The sequence below is a fragment of the Galleria mellonella genome, unplaced genomic scaffold (assembly GCF_026898425.1).
Source record: "Galleria mellonella isolate WM207_F2 unplaced genomic scaffold, CSIRO_AGI_GalMel_v1 utg184, whole genome shotgun sequence".
Lineage (NCBI taxonomy): Eukaryota > Metazoa > Arthropoda > Insecta > Lepidoptera > Pyralidae > Galleria > Galleria mellonella.
In genome coordinates, this window is record NW_026442025.1 from 3,186,046 (window position 1) to 3,207,155 (window position 21,110).

Sequence of the window (21,110 nt, forward strand, 5' to 3'; positions counted from 1 at the left end):
ATGACGGATTAGTTAGCCACCATTGCGGTCAACCATAGTTTAAGGAACTCAACAACCCAGCCTATCGCCCTGCCACCAGTCAGAACTTTATAGTGAGCGCAATGGTTTCAAAAGTACTCATTGACCCGCCACGTCGGGATATATCATTATGTTCTTATATATAATCGTCGACAGCGTGTTGGGCCGCAACAGTGGGGGGAAGGGCGGTGTGAGCACGGCCGGCATGAAGCACTTCGGCCGCTGGGGCTCGCTCAAGGACCGCCGGCAGCCGTCGCACCTTGAACTGTACGCGCCCAGGCAGAGGCTGTCCACTGCGGACGTCGATTCAGGTTGGTTTTTATCCGCTGGTTTTGTGGCCACAAATTTCATTATTGTAGTTTTTCATGATTGTTACGCGAGTATAGATACTTAGTGTGTCATCTTTTAATTTTTTTTGTGATAATTTTTCTTTCTCAAATATGCTTGGAAATGTGAGCATTATTTTGACAAACTTCTTCAAGGTAATTCAAAATTGCCGTACTGGCCAGATACATGCGGCAGCGGCCGGCAAAAGTTGTATAAAAATTCATATCTGTCGTGTTTTGCGGCCAGATAAATTACTATGTAAACTCATATCTGTGTAATTTAAAAATGGAATGATCTTTTACTTTAAAACATGGCTACCAAGGAGGTAACTAATACAAGGTTTTATTTAAATTTCGAACTGGCTTGCAAATAGAAAGCTGTTTATTGAAAAAAAAACAAAGGAACATTATGGCGCGTGAAAAATTATTATTGTTCGTTATTCGTCTTTGAACTTAAAAAGTACAATTGTGTTTTTGATTTCTGTGCATTGTTTGAGAAAAGTACTATACAAGCCTTGGCCACAACTAGGCATTGATGGACTCACGTATGTGTGCCTCGGCTACGCCTCGGCCCACAATTGCACGTTCGTCCATCAATGCCTCAGTTGCTGGCCGCTGCAGTAATGTACTATTAATAGTTATGTGAACAGTTAGATATTTTTTTAATTGATCAGTAAACGAGGGAAATATTAGAAAACATTGGTTTTGAAAATGGTAATAAATTTAGTATTCTAGGTTTTAGGTATGAAAGAAGGTTTTATGTTCTATTGCTTAGCATTTATTTTTATGGGGTTACCAATTCATGTTTTAGTTTTGTAAATGATTATCACCTTTGACTTTGAATTAAGTTCGTTTCAAAGTTTTTTTTTTTTTTTTTTTTTTATAATTTAAAGAGCTTTTTTTTGGGAGTTCTCGTTTATTTCTGCGTAAATCTATTTTTTTCCATGTAATTTAAAATGAGGGATCTTTTTTTTTGATGTGGGAAAATGGTATGGTAACCCCGCCTGCACTAGCGGAATACGCTGGCGGGGCACCAGTGAAGGGTGATCGATGAGAATGAAAACAGGCCAGTTAGCCCATCATGATGAATCCATCAGGAATTAACCATGATAGTTTCCAGGGGGAACCGCGTGGAGGTCAACCTGGTTGGGTATATTGCTAGCAATAGGATTCTTAGTCTCCATTACTGACAGTCCCTTTCCCCCTAAAATGAGGGGTAAATTATGAAATGTTTTATATGTAATGGAAGATATAAATGGAAGAAGGTGATATAGGTAACATTATGTTATTAATATTAGGATCTGGGGAAGTTTGGGAAGAAGTCTGGGAAGAAGTCACTGTTTGGTATATTTGCGAGTTTTGTGATGTTTCATTCATATATATTGATGGTCTTGAGGAATGTGCTGGCCGGGAGATATTCGTCAACGGCATGCAATAGCAGTGGTGTATTTTTTTGTAATTATTGATAACGGAATGGTAACCCCACCCACGCTATCGGTATACGCCATCGGGGCACCAGTGACGGATGATAGGCGAGGATCCATTGTTGACGATATTGCAGTGTCCGGGGAAGGCGGCGGCGGCGGCGGCGGCGGGCGGCGGGCGGCGCTGTACGTGGTGGGCGAGAAGGGCGCGGGCGGCGGCGGCGCGGGCTGCGAGCACGTGCCCGTGGAGTACCCGGACGGCCGCCACGCCAAGCACGCCTTCAAGAAGCTGCTGCGGGCCGCCGCGCCCGCCGCGCGCAACGACCCCGGCTTCCTGCGGTCCTTACACCACGTTACTACATACGACTACATACGTATTCCTTCAAATATCACCACAACATATAGGTTTATGTGTTTTTTTTTATGGGTGATAATGGTATGGTAACCCCGTCTGCGCTATCGGTATACAATGGTGGGGCACCAGTGATAGATGGCTGATGAGGATGAAAGCAGGTCAGTTAGCCCATCCTGACGAATTCAACTAGAATTAGAAAGAGTTGCCCATAAAATGTGTCCTACACACAGGAAGTCCGAGCATCCTGGACTGAACTTGACAGGAACGTTTAGGACGGACTGGTGGTGGTAATAATTTAAACCGGGAGCGGAGGTACGATGGAGAATTGGGGTTATTGAGGTATTGAGTATATTTCAACATTGGAGCCGATTCTGAGGTGCCTTCTATATCACCACCCAGATGTACTGGACTGCTGCAAACGTGTGGTCCTCGTTGTTTCATGAAGTAGCATCAACATCATTATCATATCAGTCGTTATCTGTCCACTTCTGATTATAGGGCTCCTCCATTGATCGACATTTTACCAGAGGGAGACTTTGTACAAAAGTCGATTGCTTAGGTACCTCTGTCCCATTCGTGATTCTACCGTGAAGCAATTGTGTTTGCATGGCTGTGTTTCGGTTTGAAGGGTGGGATATGGCGTGAATTCACAGGGTACAGAGGAATAATACCCGAGTCCTCAGGAATGGCAACGCATGGGGGGTATCATGGGCGAAACAGTATACTCTGTTATGTCCATGTCTCATGGCTCATGTCTATTGAAATCCAATATAAAAAAAAATCAAACCTATGTATAAATGACGAATTTATGAGATAATAACCAACAAAACATATAGTCGAATTGAAAACGTCCTCCTTTTTTAAGTCTATTGAAAACATAAAGACAAATTCCTTAGATGTTTGCAACTGACGTTAAAAAACTGCAAATAATTGTTCCTAAACGCTAGAGAGACAGACAGAGAGAGAGAGAGCTATAAATAAAAAAACTGTCATCTAATATACCAGGTTAATAGAAGAATCGGGATGGTTATGGCAGCTCAGACAGCTGTTCCAGTTGTCAGGCGCGGTGGTGGACCTCCTGGACTTGCAGGGGTCGTCCGTGCTGCTCTCGCTCGAGGACGGCTGGGACGTGACTGCACAGGTGAGTTTTCAGTATTAGTAATTTGTCGTCCTTAAAAAATATTTATTAGGAGATCTTAGCTCCATAAAAATGGGGCCAATGTACTTTTAAACATTTCTTTGCTTATAGCTGAGACTTTGTACAGAAGTCGATTGCTTGGGTACTTCTGTCCTATTCGTGTTTCAATCGTAAAGCAGTTGTGTTTGCATGGCTGTGTTTCGGTTTGTAGAGTGGGATATGGCGTGAATTTACTGGGTACGGAGGAATAACACCTGAGTCCTCAGGAATGACAACGCATATGCGAGCGTACACCAAAAACGCAACCGCAAGTGCTTGGGAATCCAAATCCAGTACATAGAACAAAAAAAAAACACTCTCTTCCCCCTCCCACCTCAGGGTCAGGAATAAAGGTATCAGTTAATTGAAGCGATTAGCTATCACATATTGAACCGGATGGATTCTGCCCACCAAACAATTCTGAACTACGTATGGCCCATCCAACACACTGATCGGTTTTGGAGATTAGCGTGGACGAATACCGTGACACGGTATTTTCATATATTAATTAAAATTTTATTTAACAGGACATGTCTGATATGTATAATTCGTTCTCTTCTAGATATCATCGCTGGCGCAGATCTGTCTAGAGCCTTACTACCGGACCTTGGAAGGATTCCGCATCATCGTGGAGAAGGAGTGGCTGGCCTTGGGCCACAAGTTTCAGCAGCGGTCCAACATTGCGCCCACCCCACAGCAGGGTTTTACACCCACGTTCCTTATGTTCCTCGATGCTGTGCACCAGGTGAGCTTCCGAGAGATCTGTTCATATTACTAGTATTACTAGTGTCGCCCTCTAGTGTCAAGTATTTTTAAAATAATTTGTGTAATGTATAATGTGAATAGGACTCTATTTTCCGCGCTTAGCTTCTCATTTGGGCCGTTGTGCATTTGAGTCGTGGCTAGTACAGCCAACCTAGCTCCGCCCAGAAGCACAGAAGCTTCCTGGGATCTTCATAGGCCTCACGAAGCGACCTTACTGTTCCGAGGATTTCTAAACGTTGATGGGCCACAGCCTCACATTCCAGGATTACGTGAGCAGCCGTTTATTCGGCGTCGAAACAGCCTCCACATAGAGGGTTGTCTGTGGCTCCTATTGTGTATAAATGTTAAAAATAATTTGTGTTAAAATTACAAATTTGATAAACATTGTACTCTAATTCATGCGGAACTGTTGTTCGTAAAATTATTAATATCTAAATATATTGGTAGGAAATAGACTAAAATTATATAGATAGAGTGTCCCCATACAAATGCTTCGAGAAAAGCGGTTCAACTTTTTCATACAATTTTACGTGGTAAATAGAGTTATGACTGATTCTTTTATATTTATTTTGTTTTATAATTTTTGTATCTTTTTAATGCGTATAAATTCATTTAATTTATTAAATAATTCAGTGTAGATACATCAAAATACATTATGTGCGTAAGTATATGAAACACTGATAAAAAACAAGTCAGCTAATTAGCTAACAAAAAGTTTTTGAGACATTCAGTCTCAAAAACGAGCCAATTTTATGTATATATATAATCTATCTCTATATAATCTAAGGAAACGGATTTACCAGTCTTAATGTAGCGAACAATTGTGGAATGCGCCTAGTAATAAAGTGTCCATTATTATTTTAAGTATAAAACATTTACTAAAACACACTTTGCAGCATACAGAAAATTAATAGCCCCGCCCCTCTAGAAAGTGGCAAGTGAATTCATCAACGGAATCGACATCGCTGGCGAGTCTGTGAAATGGAATGAGATAACAACGTCGGATGTCTCATTCTAATTCAGGAACTCGTTAGCGATGTCACTTGTCTAGAAGGCTAGATCTTCTAGTGTTTAAATACATTTAGAATAGTTGTTTTATACAAATACAAATAGCTTTATTTTGTTTGAAAAATGGTATAAAAGATGGTATATAATATTTAAATATTGTTCACATTTTTCACCAGAATCTGGCATACAAAATTTTATATTTTTTATAGTTATTTAACTGTGCCACTATATTATGCTAATACTATTTTACTTAAATCGTCATATTATATAAATGTCAATATATTTACGTATTAATAATAAATTATACAGGTTACAAATTACAATCATTTTACAAATTACAAATTACATTAATTGAGTCATATATTTAAGCTTTACGTTGAATGTAGTCACTAAAACATTGGCGACTTCCACACGACAGCTGCAGAAGCAGTTCCCGCTGGCGTTCGAGTTCAACGAGTACTACCTGCGGTTCGTGGCGTACCACAGCGTGTCGTGCCGCTTCCGCACCTTCCTGCTGGATAGCGAGGCGCAGCGCGCCGAGCTCGGCATCACCGCCGCCGACGACAAGCGCGCCGACACCAGCCGCCTGGTCCGTACACGGCCTACTTGTAACACCTGTTTTTTTAATGATGGTTGATAATTAATTAGTGATAATGTATAACCTTGCTTGTGTTGATGGTATACGCTGGCGGGGCACCAGTGTGGGATGATAGGTGACGATGAAAGCAGGTCAGTTAGCCCATTGTGACGAATTGCCCTAGAATTACACAACGATGGTTTCCAGGGGGAACCACGTGAAGGTCGTTTTACCAGAGGGAGACTTTGTACAAAAGTTGATTGCTTGGGTACCTCTGTCCTATTCGTGTTTCAACTGTGAAGCAGCTGTGTTTGCATGGCTGTGTTTCGGTTTAAAGGGTGGGATATGGCGTGAATTTACTGGGTACAGAGGAATAACACCTGAGTCCTCAGGAATGGCAACGCATGGGGGATATCATGGGCGAAACAGTATACTCTGTTATGTCCATGGTACTGCTCATGTCTATAGGCGACGATTACCACTTTCCATCAGGTGGACCGTCAGCTTGTTTGCCATTCTAAGTTGTATAAAAAAAAAAATTACATAACGTACCAGTTTGGAACATGATTTTGTACCAATAATGAGCACTGTACCCTAGGGCGTAGAGACGGGCGCGGGCTCGGAGGAGGAGTCGGGAGGGCCGTATGGCGGCGGCTACTCCTCCCCGCGCTCGAACCATGGACAGTCGTTATTCGACTACATCGACAGGCAGCATCAGAAATCGCCGATATTCTACAATTTCCTCTACACGCCGGATCTTGACAACCCTGTGAGTTTTTTTTCTTCATAGACTACTTCCAATTATAAATTTACAACTATTTATTATATTATTTATTGCACTTGTAAGTTACATATAAAATAATGTATTTATAAATGTTGTGAGCAAGGGTGGACTTATCTCTGACAGAGATCTCTTCCAGTCAACCCAATACAGTGAGAAAGCATTTCGTCAGCGGGCAGCTGAAGTGCTACAACTATTAATACATAAACAAATATACATATATTACTGTTTGTTGTATAAATTAAGTATAAGATTTTACTGTTAAGTTTTGTAAATACATATTATATTTTAATGTAATAACTATCGATTTAACTTACGTGTAATTAGACCGAGAAAGTTCAACTAGTTTCGGGATTAATTCGTGATCCTTAATCATGAGCGGTTGTGACTGCACTGTAAATTAAATTGATAGTTATTACATTAAAATAATATGTGAGATTGCTAGTACTCTATACATATATTGTCATTATTCAACGGATAGTCCGTTGTTAAATGTGACCTATATTCCTTGTAGATTATCGTCGGATATATTTTTTATTTCCACTCGCCAACACTCTTCCTCTATTGTGATATGATTTAGTGAGATATTATGAGAACTCTTTTGCTGAATGAGCAATTGAGTTCTCAATCTCACTTATTATACCATAGATACATTATTTATTTACAATTTATTGTACACAGAAATTACATTGTTATTATTTATTTAAAATAAAGATGTACAACAGGTGAGATTATGTGATCTCTTGCGCTGTTCATAAAGTGTATAAGTTTTTTTTTATTATTCCAAGTATGATAAGAGCGTGAGTGCCGCAGGTGCTCCGCCCGGTGTCGGCGATCAACTGCCTGGAGGTGTGGCAGTACTACGTGAGCGAGGAGCTGTGCCACGGCGCGCCGTACGACCTGGAGGTGCTGTCGCCGCCGCCCGACCCGCAGCCCGCTCCTTCGCCCGCGCCCGCCTCCGCCTCCGCCTCCGCTACCACCTCCGCCTGCGCGTCTGCCACGCCGCAGCGGCGCGTCATCACTGCTGGGTATGCGCTGCTCGCATATTGATTTGTTCTATTGAAATAACAAACACTAAACAACAGCCAATAGTTGTGACAAAATCTCTGAAATATTTTTTTTATACTTCTTAGAATGGCAAACAAGCTGACGGCCCACCTGATGGAAAGTGGTAATTGTCGCCTATAGACATGAGCAGTACCATGGACATAACAGACTGTTTCGCCCATGATACTCCCCATGCGTTGCCTATTCTGAGGACTCAGGTGTTATTTCTCTGTACCCTGTAAATTCATGCCATATCCCACCCTTCAAACCGAAACACAGCAATGCAAACACAACTGCTTCACGGTTGAAACACGAATGGGACAGAGGTACCTAAGTTAAACGACTTTTGTATAAAGTCGTCCACATCATGTTTAGTAAGTTTACAATTACGAGCATTGTATGCTAAATAACACAATTTTAGATTATATAGATAGTGTGTCTCCACACAAATGCTTTGAGAAAAGCGAGTCAACTTTTTCATACAATTTCACGTGGTAAATAGTTATGAGTGATTCCTTTATAACTTCTATGTATATTTTGTCTTATAATTTCTACATTTTCTGTTTTTGTATGCGTAAACACTTATTTTTATTTATTAAATAATACGTCAAGTTACATTTGGTATGTAAATATATAGAACACTGATAAAACAACACGTCAGCTAATTTGACAATTAGCTGACGAAAAGTTGACCCATTTTTGAGATTAGCGCCTCTATCTATGTAATCTAAGGACACAATGCATAAATATATATAGATGAAAAACTAATAAAGGTCTTATCGACCTTACTATTGCGAACATATTGCGTCAATTTCATGCAATTCAGAAATATTTTTTTTTCGTTTAAAACTGGGAAGTATAATTGAGCTACGAACATCTATACATCTCTTCATATTTTTTCACATTTATAATATTAGTATGATTATCTGTGTGTACCAGGTACGACAGCATAGCGCGCAGTATGCCGGACGCGTTCACCGGCCTGCTGGAGCGTATCCGTCAGCTGGAGCTGGAGCTCGGCCACCTGCCGCAGAAGTGGCGCGTGCGCTGGGAACAGCTTGAGCTGCCTAATACGCTCGAGTTGCAGGTCAGTTGCATAGCATTGTAACACTTGTCTTAATACGTCATATTGCACATCTTTCTATGCATGCAACCTGTGGGCTGTATATACTCAAAAATCCTACAGCGACCTCCGTATCCAATATAATAACGCGTTCAGGGTGTTGATGAGGCTACCACGATTGTGTAGCGCGTCAGAGATGTTCGCAGAGCATGGTGTAGATTGTCTTTATGTCACGATGCGAAAAAGGTGCGCATCCCTGGTGCGCAGAGTACGTGCCAGTGCCGACAACATCCTAAGTATGATGGCAAGCAGGCTGCACTGTGTGTACGTTAATCACTGCTGCGCTATTTCCAATGGAATTGTGCAGCGGTGATTATCTGTATACTATTTAATATATTATGTGTGTGTGAGTGTGTGTGTGTGTGTATCTCTGTGTGTATTGTGTATGTAAATTTACTAACATTAGTTTTAAGAATATTGTTACTAATAAATATTGAATGGATCAAAAAAGTCCGAAATAAAAATTATTATTATTATAAATGGATTTTGTAATTTTTGTAAGAGAGTACGTTGTGATCACAGACAGAGAAAGATTGTTTATAAATATCAGAAATAATAAAAATGAAATATCGATATTTTTTACTTTTTTTTTATATTTTTTTTTTTTTTGCAAAGATTATGATTTTATTAAATAATGAATTACAGATATTACATTTTTTTTTTTGTAATGGATATCTTTAATTATACAATATTGAATCTGAGAGGGCTTAAATGAGATCCTTGTGGCACGCCAGTATGTTGTATCTTGTGATGTTTATCAAGTTTATTTTGTAAAAGGCTCTTTTTCTTGTGAACAAATCTTAAACCGTGCCAATTAAAAAGCTAGATATCAGAAAGCGCTTATAAAATACGAAAGCAACGTATGGAGCGCCTTATCAGAAGCTTTTGTTAAATCTTAAATTAGATTTTCCATTGTTACTTCGTTAAAAGAAATATCTAGTAACTAATCTATAAGTTATCCAATGAAACCGAAATAAAGCGTATAGATTTGTGGATAGACAAACATGCTGGAGAATCCTCCCTCGAGCAACCACGCTCGGGCTGCCCTGCGTTTTATGGGGGGGGCAAAATTCCGCTTTATGGGACCAAGGGCAAACAGAGCAAGACTTCTGCGGCATCCCCTTTACTTAATGTGAGCCTCTGCAATATTAGGGGAATTCATTTAAACCTGAACGCTGTCCACCACCACCTAGAAACGGCGCGGCCGGCATTTCTCTTCCTCACGGAGACACAGATATCCCCTCCTAACGAAACATCATACCTGACCTACCCGGACTATAAGCTTGAACATTGTTTTGTTTCGCGTGCCGGTGTATGTGCGTATGTAAGAGAGGATATCTGCTGTCGACGCCTTGGGACTCTTGAAGGTACGGACCTGTCCATTCTATGGCTGCGCGTAGATTGCAATGACCATCCCCGCATCTATGCGTGCCTATACAGGTCCCACAGCGACCGATCGGTTGCAGGTAACACTGCAACCGACCAACTTATTGAGCACGTCCAAATGGCTACAGATTTCCTTCTCGAACAGATTCCTTCCGCTGAAGTCGTGATTCTTGGAGACTTTAATGCCCACCATGCCGAATGGCTTGGTTCGCGTACAACCGACTATGCGGGAAGATCTGTTCATGACTTTGCTTTGGCTTATGGTCTAAAACAGCTTGTTTCCTCGCCTACGCGAATCCCTGATGTGTTGGACCATTCACCTTCACTGCTAGACCTTCTGCTGACCACCCACCCAGACAACTATGTGATCTCCGTCGAAGCCCCGCTTGTATCGTCGGATCACTGTTTAGTGCGGAGCGAGGTGCTTCTTACGAGTCCGACTCCACCTCCTTTTACGGGTAGACGTCGCATTTGGGGTACAGGTCGGCAGATGGGGATGAGATGCGGATTTTTTTCGCATCTTACCCATGGAGGCAGGTTTGCTTTACACTGGATGATCCCGACGCCATTGCCGATTCCATTGCTGATGTGGTGCTTCAGGGAATGGAATTATTTATTCCTAACTCTGTGGTACCCGTCGGTGGGAAATCCCAGCCCTGGTATGGAGCCTCTTGTAGAACAGCATCTCGATTGAAACAGGAGTGCTTCCTAACCTGGGCTAAAGGTGTGGCGTCGCGAGATCCTAACACCAGTGCCCTTAAAAAGAAGTATAACTCTGTCTCTAGGTCTTTCAAAAGAGTTATAGCCACAGCGAAGTCAGAGCATATTAGTAGAATTGGCAAGAGATTGGCTAGTTTGCCCTCTGGAATTCGAGCTTTCTGGTCTCTTGCCAAAACTGCACAAGGGAATTTCTGTAAGTCATCTTTTCCACCATTGCGCAGGGAGGATGACTCGTTGGCCCTGAACGCTAAAGAAAAGGCCGATCTTCTTGGATCCATCTTTGCGTCAAACTCGACATTGGATGATGGGGAGAAACCACCACCGACCATCCCGTGTTGTAGGAGCTCTATGCCTGACATTAAATTCACGCATAGCTCAGTGCGTAGAGCACTTTTCTCCCTCGAAATCCATAAGTTGAGTGGGCCCGATGGTATTCCTCCAATTGTGCTTAGGACGTGCGCACCAGAGTTGACTCCGGTTCTTACGCGTCTTTTTCGGCTTAGCTACTCATCGGGCATAGTCCCAAAATTTTGGAAGACTGCTCTGGTGCATCCGATCCCTTAAAAGGGAGATCGCTCAGATCCGGCTAACTATAGGCCCATAGCTATCACTTCCTTATTTTCGAAGGTTATGGAATCCATTATTAACCGTCAACTGCTCCGGTACCTAGAAGAGCACCAGCTGATCTGTGATCGCCAGTACGGCTTTCGACAGGGACGTTCGGCCGGTGATCTTTTAGCTTACTTAACACACCGATGGGCAGTGGCAATCGAGAGTAAGGGAGAGGCCTTAGCTGTTAGTCTGGATATTGCGAAAGCCTTTGATCGGGTGTGGCATAGAGCGCTGCTTTCAAAGCTACCTTCATTTGGGTTGCCTGCGAGACTGTGCATTTGGGTCGCCAGTTTTCTCAAGGAATGTAGCATTAAGGTCGTAGTCGACGGAGCATGCTCTGATTTAAAACCTTTGAATGCTGGTGTCCCACAAGGCTGTGTACTATCTCCGACTCTGTTTCTTCTGCATATTAATGATACAAATCAGTAATATTCATTGTTATGCAGACGACAGTACAGGAGATACATTATTTACCGGTCATGCAAAGCTCTCGCGAGCACATACCGATGAGTGCCGGAATAGACTTGTGTCTGAAATCAAAACTTCACTCCATTAAGTTTCGATCTGAGGTGAACAAAATCTTGTCCAATTTAACTCTAAAAAGACACAAGTCTGCGCGTTTACCGCAAAAAAGACGCCGTTTGTCGTATCTCCTCACTTTCAGGGCACTTCCCTTGATAAAAAGTTGAGTCTAGGAATTCTGGGCGTTCATATATCTTGCGACGTCCAGCTTTGCGGTCATTAATATATATCAAGAATATGTTATTACCAAATTTGGTATAATAACAATTTTAAAGTAGTCTGATTTTTATTAATAATTGTAGGTACATATTTTAATACAAAATGTTTAAGAAAATGAATATAATTTAAAATAAATATGTAACAAGTGCGTTGTGCGGCAGCGCGCGTGGTCGGTGCCGCCGGACGCGGCGCGGCGCGCGGCGCGCGCGCTGCAGCGGCGCGGCACGCTGGACGTGCTGGTGCGCGGCCGCCTGGCCGCCGCGCCCGCGCCCGCGCCCGCGCACCCCGCGCACCCCGCGCACCGCTGGGCGCCCGCCGCCGCCGCCGCGCCCGCGCGCTGCGACCACTGCCAGGACCTGCTCTGGGGGCCGCTCAAGGTACCGCCGCACACTGCACCCTGCACACTGCACCCTGCACACTGCACACCACCTGCACTACACAAACCACGCTGGACGTGCTACGCTGCACCCCGCGCACCCCGCGCACCGCTGTATACATCCATTGCAGGCAACTCTGAAACTGCACTCTGCGTGACCATTTACGTTCTAGAGGTTTTTTTATACAACTTCATACGCCAATAACGCCAACGCCATATCCCACCCTTCAAACCGAAACACAGCAATGCAAACACAACTGCTTCACGGTGACAATGTTCTAAATATAAACTGCATCGACTACAAAAATTCTTACCATTTCAAACAAAGCTTACTTTGGCTGAAGCCCTACTTTACCTCTTCTTGATTACGCTGACATATCCTACCTTGATGCAACTAAAAAATTTTTGAACGAATTAGAGAGTTTGCAGATGTTAAATTTTTACAATTTTGTACACCGCTCTACCTGCTGACATTGATGCTTCTTTCCACTTCGTGTTTACTGGAAGAGAACTCTTTTAGAGTTAAGCTCGCCTTTGTACATTTAATTACCACTGTTATATTTTTATGTATAATTGGTGTGTACAATAAAGTATTAAATAAATAAATATTAAAATACTCCGCAGACGGGTGTACGGTGCATAGACTGCGGCGCGAGCTGCCACGAGCGCTGCGCAGACGCATTCGCGCTGCCCTGCACCAAGTACAAGGCGCCGCCCACCGCCGACCGCGACCGCGACCGCGACCGCCCCTCCGCTGCCAACAGTCAGTCGCTTGCATTCATCCCCTCCACCACACACTATTCAAAACATAGTACAGTATGTTCTAGTTTGAACACCAATAGCCTTGTAGAATTTTTTATTGGAATATTACAGGTGTGGCAACCCTACAGTCGTCGTCACAGCAATACTACGAACAGTTCTCATCGAACGTCGCCGAGAATCGAACCCACGAGGGACACTTATACAAACGAGGCGCACTACTCAAAGGATGGAAGCAAAGGTAAATTTAATATTTTTTTCTCAAACACGCTTGGAAATGTGAGCATTATTTTGATAGATAGATAGATAGATAGATAGATGACATTTATTACCATTACTAAGAAATTAAAACAACAAAAAGGAAAAAAAAAACAATTAATGTTGCTGGTAATAGGAGCCGCCTCAGCTATTGCTATATATGTACAGCTCCAGCGAGATGTACCTATATAGCGCTGATTTTCAGGCGGCCCCTTAACTTCTTTACCTTTAACAATCTTCTTCGAGATAAATCAAAATTGCCGTACTGATCACATACATGCGGGCAGCGGCCGGCAAAAGTTGTATGAAAATCCATATCTGTCGTGTTTTGCGGCCAGATAAATTACTATGTAAACTCATATCTGGCCTGTAATTTAAAAATGGAATGGCCTTTTACTTTGAAACATGGCTACCAAGGAGGTAACTAATACAAGATTTTATTTAAATTTCGAACTGGCTTGCAAATAGAAAACTGTTTATTGAAAAAAAAAATAAAGGAATATTATGGCGCGTGAAATATTATTATTGTTTGTTATTCGTCATTGAACTTAAAAAGTAAAATTATGTTTTTGATTTTCGCGCATTATTTGAGAAAAGTACTATACAAGCCTTGGCCACAACTAGGCATTGATGGACTCACGTATGTGTGCCTCGGCTAAGCCTCGGTCCACATTTGCACGTTCGTCCATCAATGCCTCAGTTGCTGGCCGCTGCAGTAATGTACTATTTAATATCTATTTTTTTAGTGTAATGTAATTTTAAATTCTTTATTGCAAGAATAAAATCATATTATTTTTCAAGGGCATTAATTATTCATTATGTGGAACAGAAAGGAAGCCAGGGAGAGGTCTGGAAAACATTTCATTTATCACAGAGTCTCATAGGGAAATAACATTAATCAATATCTTGTGTAATTTTATGGTTTTAATGCTGTTATTTTGGTCACAATAACCCATTGCCCTGTTCAAGAATAGAATTACCATAAAAATGTTAATTATAAAACTATATCAGTAGTTTTGCTAAAATTATTTTAGCCGTGTAGTCCACGCATAGAATGGGTCACCTCTTCCTTTCCCGTGGATGTTGTAAGAGGCGACTAAGGGAACTTAATGCTTGAGGGATGGGTAACAGCAGGGTGTCGTATAAGGTGACTAAAAGAAATTTGTAGTAGAGGAATAAGCAGCGACGTCTCTCTTAAACATCATTAAAGTCTAACAGCGGTTGCTTATACGCCTGCCAAGTGTGGCAACTACTGGCAAAACACTCCTTTATAAAGGAATCTCAGTAGTGGGCAGTTAATAGCTAATATGGCTAAAATTATAAATTGTTCAACATTGAACGTATTGCAGATGGTTCGTGCTGGATTCCATAAAGCACCAGCTTAGATACTACGACGCCATGGAGGACTCGCACTGTAAAGGATATATTGGTGAGATGTGACGATACGTATTTAAACTATGGATTGGAATTTAAGTCGAATGTGACCTGCCTGTGTTTTTACAGTAGTGACTAGTTTTTACCCGCGATTTTTTCTGCGTGACCGGAGTATATTAATTAATTTAGATTATTAATTACTAAAAAAATATTAAGTTAATCAACGGGGATAAAAGAAACCTATATATTTTTCCACACCAAAATAGAACATGTCGATGACGATGGGTCTTCTGACCGTACTGGTAGCAGGGTTAAATGGGTAACCATTGCATTAGTTAGTTGGTTGGTTGGTTGTTGCGTTGCGGTTATAGTGCTAAGGGGTGACAAATAAACATACAGACTCACTTTCACATTTATAATATTAATATGCATAAAAAATAATATATTTGCTCGAACATGACATATTAGTAGTACCCGAGTAAGCTTGACTCCATATGTTACTTTAAAAATCCAGTTATTGATTTATTTTTTCTTTTTAAATTATAATAAACTTACAGTATGGTGTTATTATATATATATATATATATATATATATATATATATATATATATATATATATATATATATATATATATATATATATATATTTATTTCTTATTGCATTCCATAATATACTTAGTTTATAACATTTCAATTATGGACCCTGTTGGGCACAGCAAGTAGGAGAGAGTAGGACAACACTTTTTTCACTTTTAGAAATAATCTATATATATATATATATATACTCATTTGGTTACAGACCTGGGTGAGGTGATCACAGTGACGCAGGCGCCGCCCGCGCCCGGCCCGCCCAAGAAGTGTGACGACAGATCATTCTTTGACGTAAGTTTTATTCTGAACATGTTATTAGACCTATTAAGCATTTTGTTTTCACGCCAAGTCTGTTGATGGTAGACAGGGTAAACAAAGTGTTAATGTTAAACCTCTATACATAAATTCTCTTCTTTCATCTAAATTTATCTCTAAAAGGTATTTGGCCGAGTCATTTAAAAAAATATTATTTTAAGCCTACTGTTGATTTTCTCTGTTTACCAATGATATTGATGATGATTAGGTGATGTCAGATTGAACATTTTTCTATTAAAGAAACGTGGGTTGTAAAATGACCAAAAAATATACGTAATCAGGTCAACGACCTCGTGGTCAATCCATAGGTTTGCTGGAAGAGAACTCTTACAGAGTTAGGCTCGCCTGTTGTACATCTTTCTTTATTATATATTTGTAATTTTTTGTATACGATATATATATTTATATTTTATATATTTGTATAAGTATAAATAAATAAATTATTGTTCATGTAGTTGCGGACAAGTCGGCGGACTTACAATTTCTGCGCGAGCGATGCGAACGCTGCGCAGGAGTGGATCGAGAAATTGCAAGCGTGTTTGCAGTGAACACGCCGCCGGAATGCATCGGACGCGAGACGCCACGGCTCACGTCGACACGGGTTACAATCAACGCGCGTTTGGTAGACTACTGTAACCGCTTACCATCAGGCGGGTCGTATGCTTAATTGACACCGTCGTTATAAGAAAAAATGTAACGCACGAACCGATACCGACAATCGTCCGCTAATTGGTACAAAATATACTCATACTTAGTCGATAATATAAAAAAAAAAAAACTATTTTATTTTTTTATATTATTTTGCTTTAAAGCCATGTCAGTAATTTAGGATTTTTTTTATCGTGAATTGGGACTGAGACTTAGTTATTAGACAGTGGGTATTTTAATTTCTAAATGGGTAAATATCTCAAAATTTATTTACCCTGGGAAACAAGCTGATGCACTCGACTTCAATTTGTACTGACTTTCATCTGAAATTTTTTATGCAAACCTATATATTTTTATTTGTTACTAAGATAATAACGGTTTCATAGAAAATGTTTGAGTGTACATTAAAATTTATACCTTCAACAAGTCATCAGATTGAAGATTGTTTCTTATCAAATAACTTAAGGAGTCATTACATGGTCATTTTTAGTGATGTAATTTTGAAATTAATTTTTAATTGACACATCCTATATAATGTTACTGATGGTGTCATAACTCCCTTGATATTGATCAATGGACTGATTCGACATGTCACAAAATTATTAACTCAATTTCGCTCGGATTTTTAAACGCCTGTGATTTAGATTTTAACTAAACATAAATTTTTTTAGCGTGTTCTATTAAAATATTAAGTTTAAATTTGCAAAAATTTAATGTAAACAATAATAGGTACTTACTAGGGGTGGGTACTATATAGCAGTATCTATCTATTTTAGTTACAGTAACCATATACTGTTGTAATATATTTTAAGTGTGTTATCCAAAAAAAAAAATAGATAACAGACTTTTAACATATTCGGAAATAGATATCCGACCGATATGAGCGATATTTAAATGGGTGATGACCTTTATCCCGCCATCAACGTCCACAGGAACCCAATATATAGATATCGGATCGGTATCCACATTACCCATGTCTAGTACCTATATCATGAACTCAATATTGGAGCCGATTCTGAGGTGCCATTTCGCTAAACTTAATTTTTCTTAACCTTTTAGTAATTTTTCATTTCTTAATAATTTTAATTTGATACTTTCTCGAAATTACTATTAGAAAATTTGTTCATATTAGTCTTTACAATATCTTTGTTCTCTCTCTGTGATATCAAATTGAAATTTTAGATTTAGAAATAGATTTAGACAGATGGCGCCTCAGTATCGACCGCATTGAGTTATGTTGCAAATGAATGTATCTAAAAATGAGGTAAATATGTCTGAACGTATCACTTCATAATAACAATTATGACAAAACAAGTTAGACAAAATTGTTTCAGATAATTATTTCTTGCAATTACGAAACGTATAAAACACAACATAAAAACAAAAATATTTACAAAATCGCAAAAATACGTGAGCGTTCAAAATATAATATGGAGAATTCTTAGTCAATGTATTTCTATCTTCACGCCAGTTCCCTATATGGTAGGCAGAGAGAATATCTCGATATTTTTATTGGTTTGGTGGTTACATTCATTTACCTTTCGTGGAATACTGAAATACTAACATAGGACTATTTCGAAATTTACAAACGGTTTGTTCCTGATGAACAGTATCCGAAAACTAAGCCTAAGAATTGAGAATTAATGTCGTGCCAATATTTATAGCTCGACAACACAATGTGCCGCACCCCCGCCTTACAGACGTACTTTACTATATACAGAATATAAACATGGGCTTCGCTTCCCCGCTGTCCTATCCACACACACACATACACACGCGGACAATTTCCCTTGGCGCTCGCACGACCCGCGTATTCGCTGTGGAGTGCTGCGCGTCGTGTTGTCGAGCTACGCCGTGCGACGTCTGCATTGCATGGTACGCAAGATCAATGCTCATATTTATACACTAGTATAGATTAATGTCTATAAATATAATAAAAAATATTGTTACGTTGGTTATATGTAAATATTTTATCTTAATTATTGTTGTGTAAAGAATTTTGTTCCATTATGAATATTTTCGTTCTTAACAACGTGTTTTTATAATTTTATATTATTATTACAAATCATAGATCACGCGATGAGGTGATTCTATAACGTCACTAGCGTATTGCGTACGATATTGCGTATGTATATTTCCTTACCACGGCCACACACGCCCCGATAAATCGCAACGATTGATCGAAGCGTGCGTAGGCCGCATTAGAGGCACGTTATGTTGAATTAATGGAGATTGCACTTTGTCATTTACTTTCGACATTGATGGGTTGTTATTGTATTTGTACAAACTTTTACATATTAATAGCAAGGCCTTTAGTATAAACGTATAGTGCTAAATATACAATATTATTTTAAAGAGATATTATTTTTTATCCAAAAATCTCGTTCCACTGAGCAGCCTTCATTGTTACTTGGTCATTTTGTATTTTTATGTAAATAAATATTCGGTATTTTAGTTCACGTATTATAGAAATGTGCCGGCGCGGTGTAGCTACTATCTCTTTGTTTTGTATATAAAAATATTTCTCGTCTGTCTGTTTGCATTTACGACTGTATCGACTGAGTGGGTTATATGTTATTATTAAGGTATATATAATGACGGAGCGACTCTATTACAATATCATTTTATGATAGTACCTTATAATATATAAGTTAGTAGACTTAATAGAGTCGCAGTCTTAAACACGTTACTGCTCGCGCGTAATTATCCTAAAACTGACGACTGACGTGTTTGTTCGAACCTAATGTAACAGATCAAGCATATATATATAGTGAGTCTCTATACAACGAGTCTAGTCTGTTAAAAACTGACGCCGCCATCTGTACGTTCAAAGATCTAGTTGCAATATTTACATTTGCTAGTTTTACTCATGTTAAAGTTCAAGTTAATTGACTGACGGATCGATTCATGTTATATACAAAAATGTTTACCTTTACAAAAGTGATCGTACAGTAATGAGAAGTCATATTGGAATTTAACAGATATTTTCTTACCATTCATTGTTCTCCGTTATGGTATTATTATTATGTCAATTTATATTAATAGCTAAATTAGATTTTTTTTTATATAATGTATGTTTATAATCACTGCCCTTACACGCTGTTTTTACCTCATGGCTAGATGGTAGAGAATGCCATAGGGCATAGAGGTCGCCATTTGTACAAATTTTAATTGGATTAAAAAAATTTAATAAATAACTAAAAAACACTAAATAACTGTCAAGTTATTTTTTTACAATCAGTAATTTTCGATAGATTTCCTGATTGTATAATGTTCTTTTCGAAGTTTTATTCGTACCGTATGTAGTCTATTGAAATTAAAAGTTTTAGATATTTAAATTTTTAATATTTGCTTGGAAAACGTAATAGTAAACATTTCTATGTAAAAAAAATTATTCTATATATAAATTTTAATCTACTCGTATTTTTCATGTAATACTTAAAAAAAAATTATAAATTTTTGTGATACTGTACAATGACTGGGCTCGGAAATAAAAATATTTTTATTGTAAGGTATTTCATTATGAAGGGTACTCACATGAGTAAAACTGGCAGATATAAAGGCAGTCTTATTATATGGCGGTCGCTAGCTTTAAATTACTATAATGACAAGCGTGCAGAGATTATTCGTGCCAAATAAATGCACAGTGTACGTTCTCCACAAGTCAGTTGTTCGACATTGCAGCACCGCTTAAATTATGCCATATGTATAAGATGTCGAGCAATAAGTTGCCTTATATGTACTTGCATAATAGGTGCTTCGAATCCCAAATTACCAGTGTACTATGAAGTATTATTACATGTATAATGTGTTATAATATAGGTACACAATGTTTAAATAAAATTATATGGAAATTGACATATTTAAAATTAACAATGTTAAAGAGGCAAAACTTTAACAATAGCTAAGATTTTTAAAACAGAGTACACTTGGAATCTTTACTATGGAAATCATACAACGAATCATAGACTCTTAGACATTCAGAACCGAATCATTTTTTAACTACCCATATTAATTTGACAAAACTGACTGTTGATCTTTCAGTATTAGTGTTACATTATCACACCAATCAGGTTCTCAAGCAAATTTCGAGCCAATTTAGAAAAGTTCATTTCGTAGATTGACCCAACCGGCAATTAAATCCGGGACTTCATTTATACAAAACATGCCCACCACTGCGCTATGGAGGTCGTCAGTATGAACGTATTGAAATACTCTACAGAAAAAAGGGCTTTTGAAATAAACTTTCTTTACACTGAATCTAGATATAGCGGCTATATTGACATCATATTAGAAAAAAAAATGTTTTCAACGATCCAATAGGTTCCGAGTACATTTTACTGTTCTAATACTTCAAAGTAATTCACGTACATCTTAGATTCGGTTAGACCGTCTCCTCGATGAATTCGACGCCGGTTGCTGTTTTTTTTTTTTTTTTTATATATATTCAAATAGGCGCGGCGACAGCTCGCCCTCACACGGTTTTCTGTACAGCGGTAGACTAGCATCAATGTAACAAGTGCGTTGCGTACCAATAAATGAGATTTATAATACTTTCCTGGTTTTATTTATGTGTGATGTGTGTGAAGGCCTGTATAAACAAAGGACAAGTCTTGGCGTACTTTTTATCCTTTAAAAATACCATTACATAAATGCAAACGAGTACGCTGTAAGTCTTTAGTGAACACTAAAGTAGTCCATTGATTTTATATGATCTATAGACTAGTGT

The 21,110-nt window shown here is 39.2% G+C and overlaps 1 protein-coding gene across 1 annotated transcript in view; it reads left to right on the top strand.

Annotated features, from left to right (window-relative positions):
- Window positions 1-20,934, top strand: part of LOC113512189 (myotubularin-related protein 5) — a 116,651-nt gene extending 95,717 nt beyond the window's left edge. Inside the window, exons 29-42 of the mRNA XM_052893803.1 lie at window positions 175-329; window positions 1,906-2,107; window positions 3,129-3,264; window positions 3,863-4,045; window positions 5,492-5,662; window positions 6,249-6,419; window positions 7,245-7,459; window positions 8,418-8,565; window positions 12,207-12,437; window positions 13,061-13,199; window positions 13,310-13,436; window positions 14,803-14,882; window positions 15,627-15,709; window positions 16,189-20,934. Coding sequence (XP_052749763.1) covers window positions 175-329; window positions 1,906-2,107; window positions 3,129-3,264; window positions 3,863-4,045; window positions 5,492-5,662; window positions 6,249-6,419; window positions 7,245-7,459; window positions 8,418-8,565; window positions 12,207-12,437; window positions 13,061-13,199; window positions 13,310-13,436; window positions 14,803-14,882; window positions 15,627-15,709; window positions 16,189-16,281 — 2,134 coding nt within the window. The 3' untranslated portion in view covers window positions 16,282-20,934. The remainder of the gene's footprint in view (window positions 1-174; window positions 330-1,905; window positions 2,108-3,128; window positions 3,265-3,862; window positions 4,046-5,491; window positions 5,663-6,248; window positions 6,420-7,244; window positions 7,460-8,417; window positions 8,566-12,206; window positions 12,438-13,060; window positions 13,200-13,309; window positions 13,437-14,802; window positions 14,883-15,626; window positions 15,710-16,188) is intronic.
- Window positions 20,935-21,110: the final 176 nt, after the last annotated feature.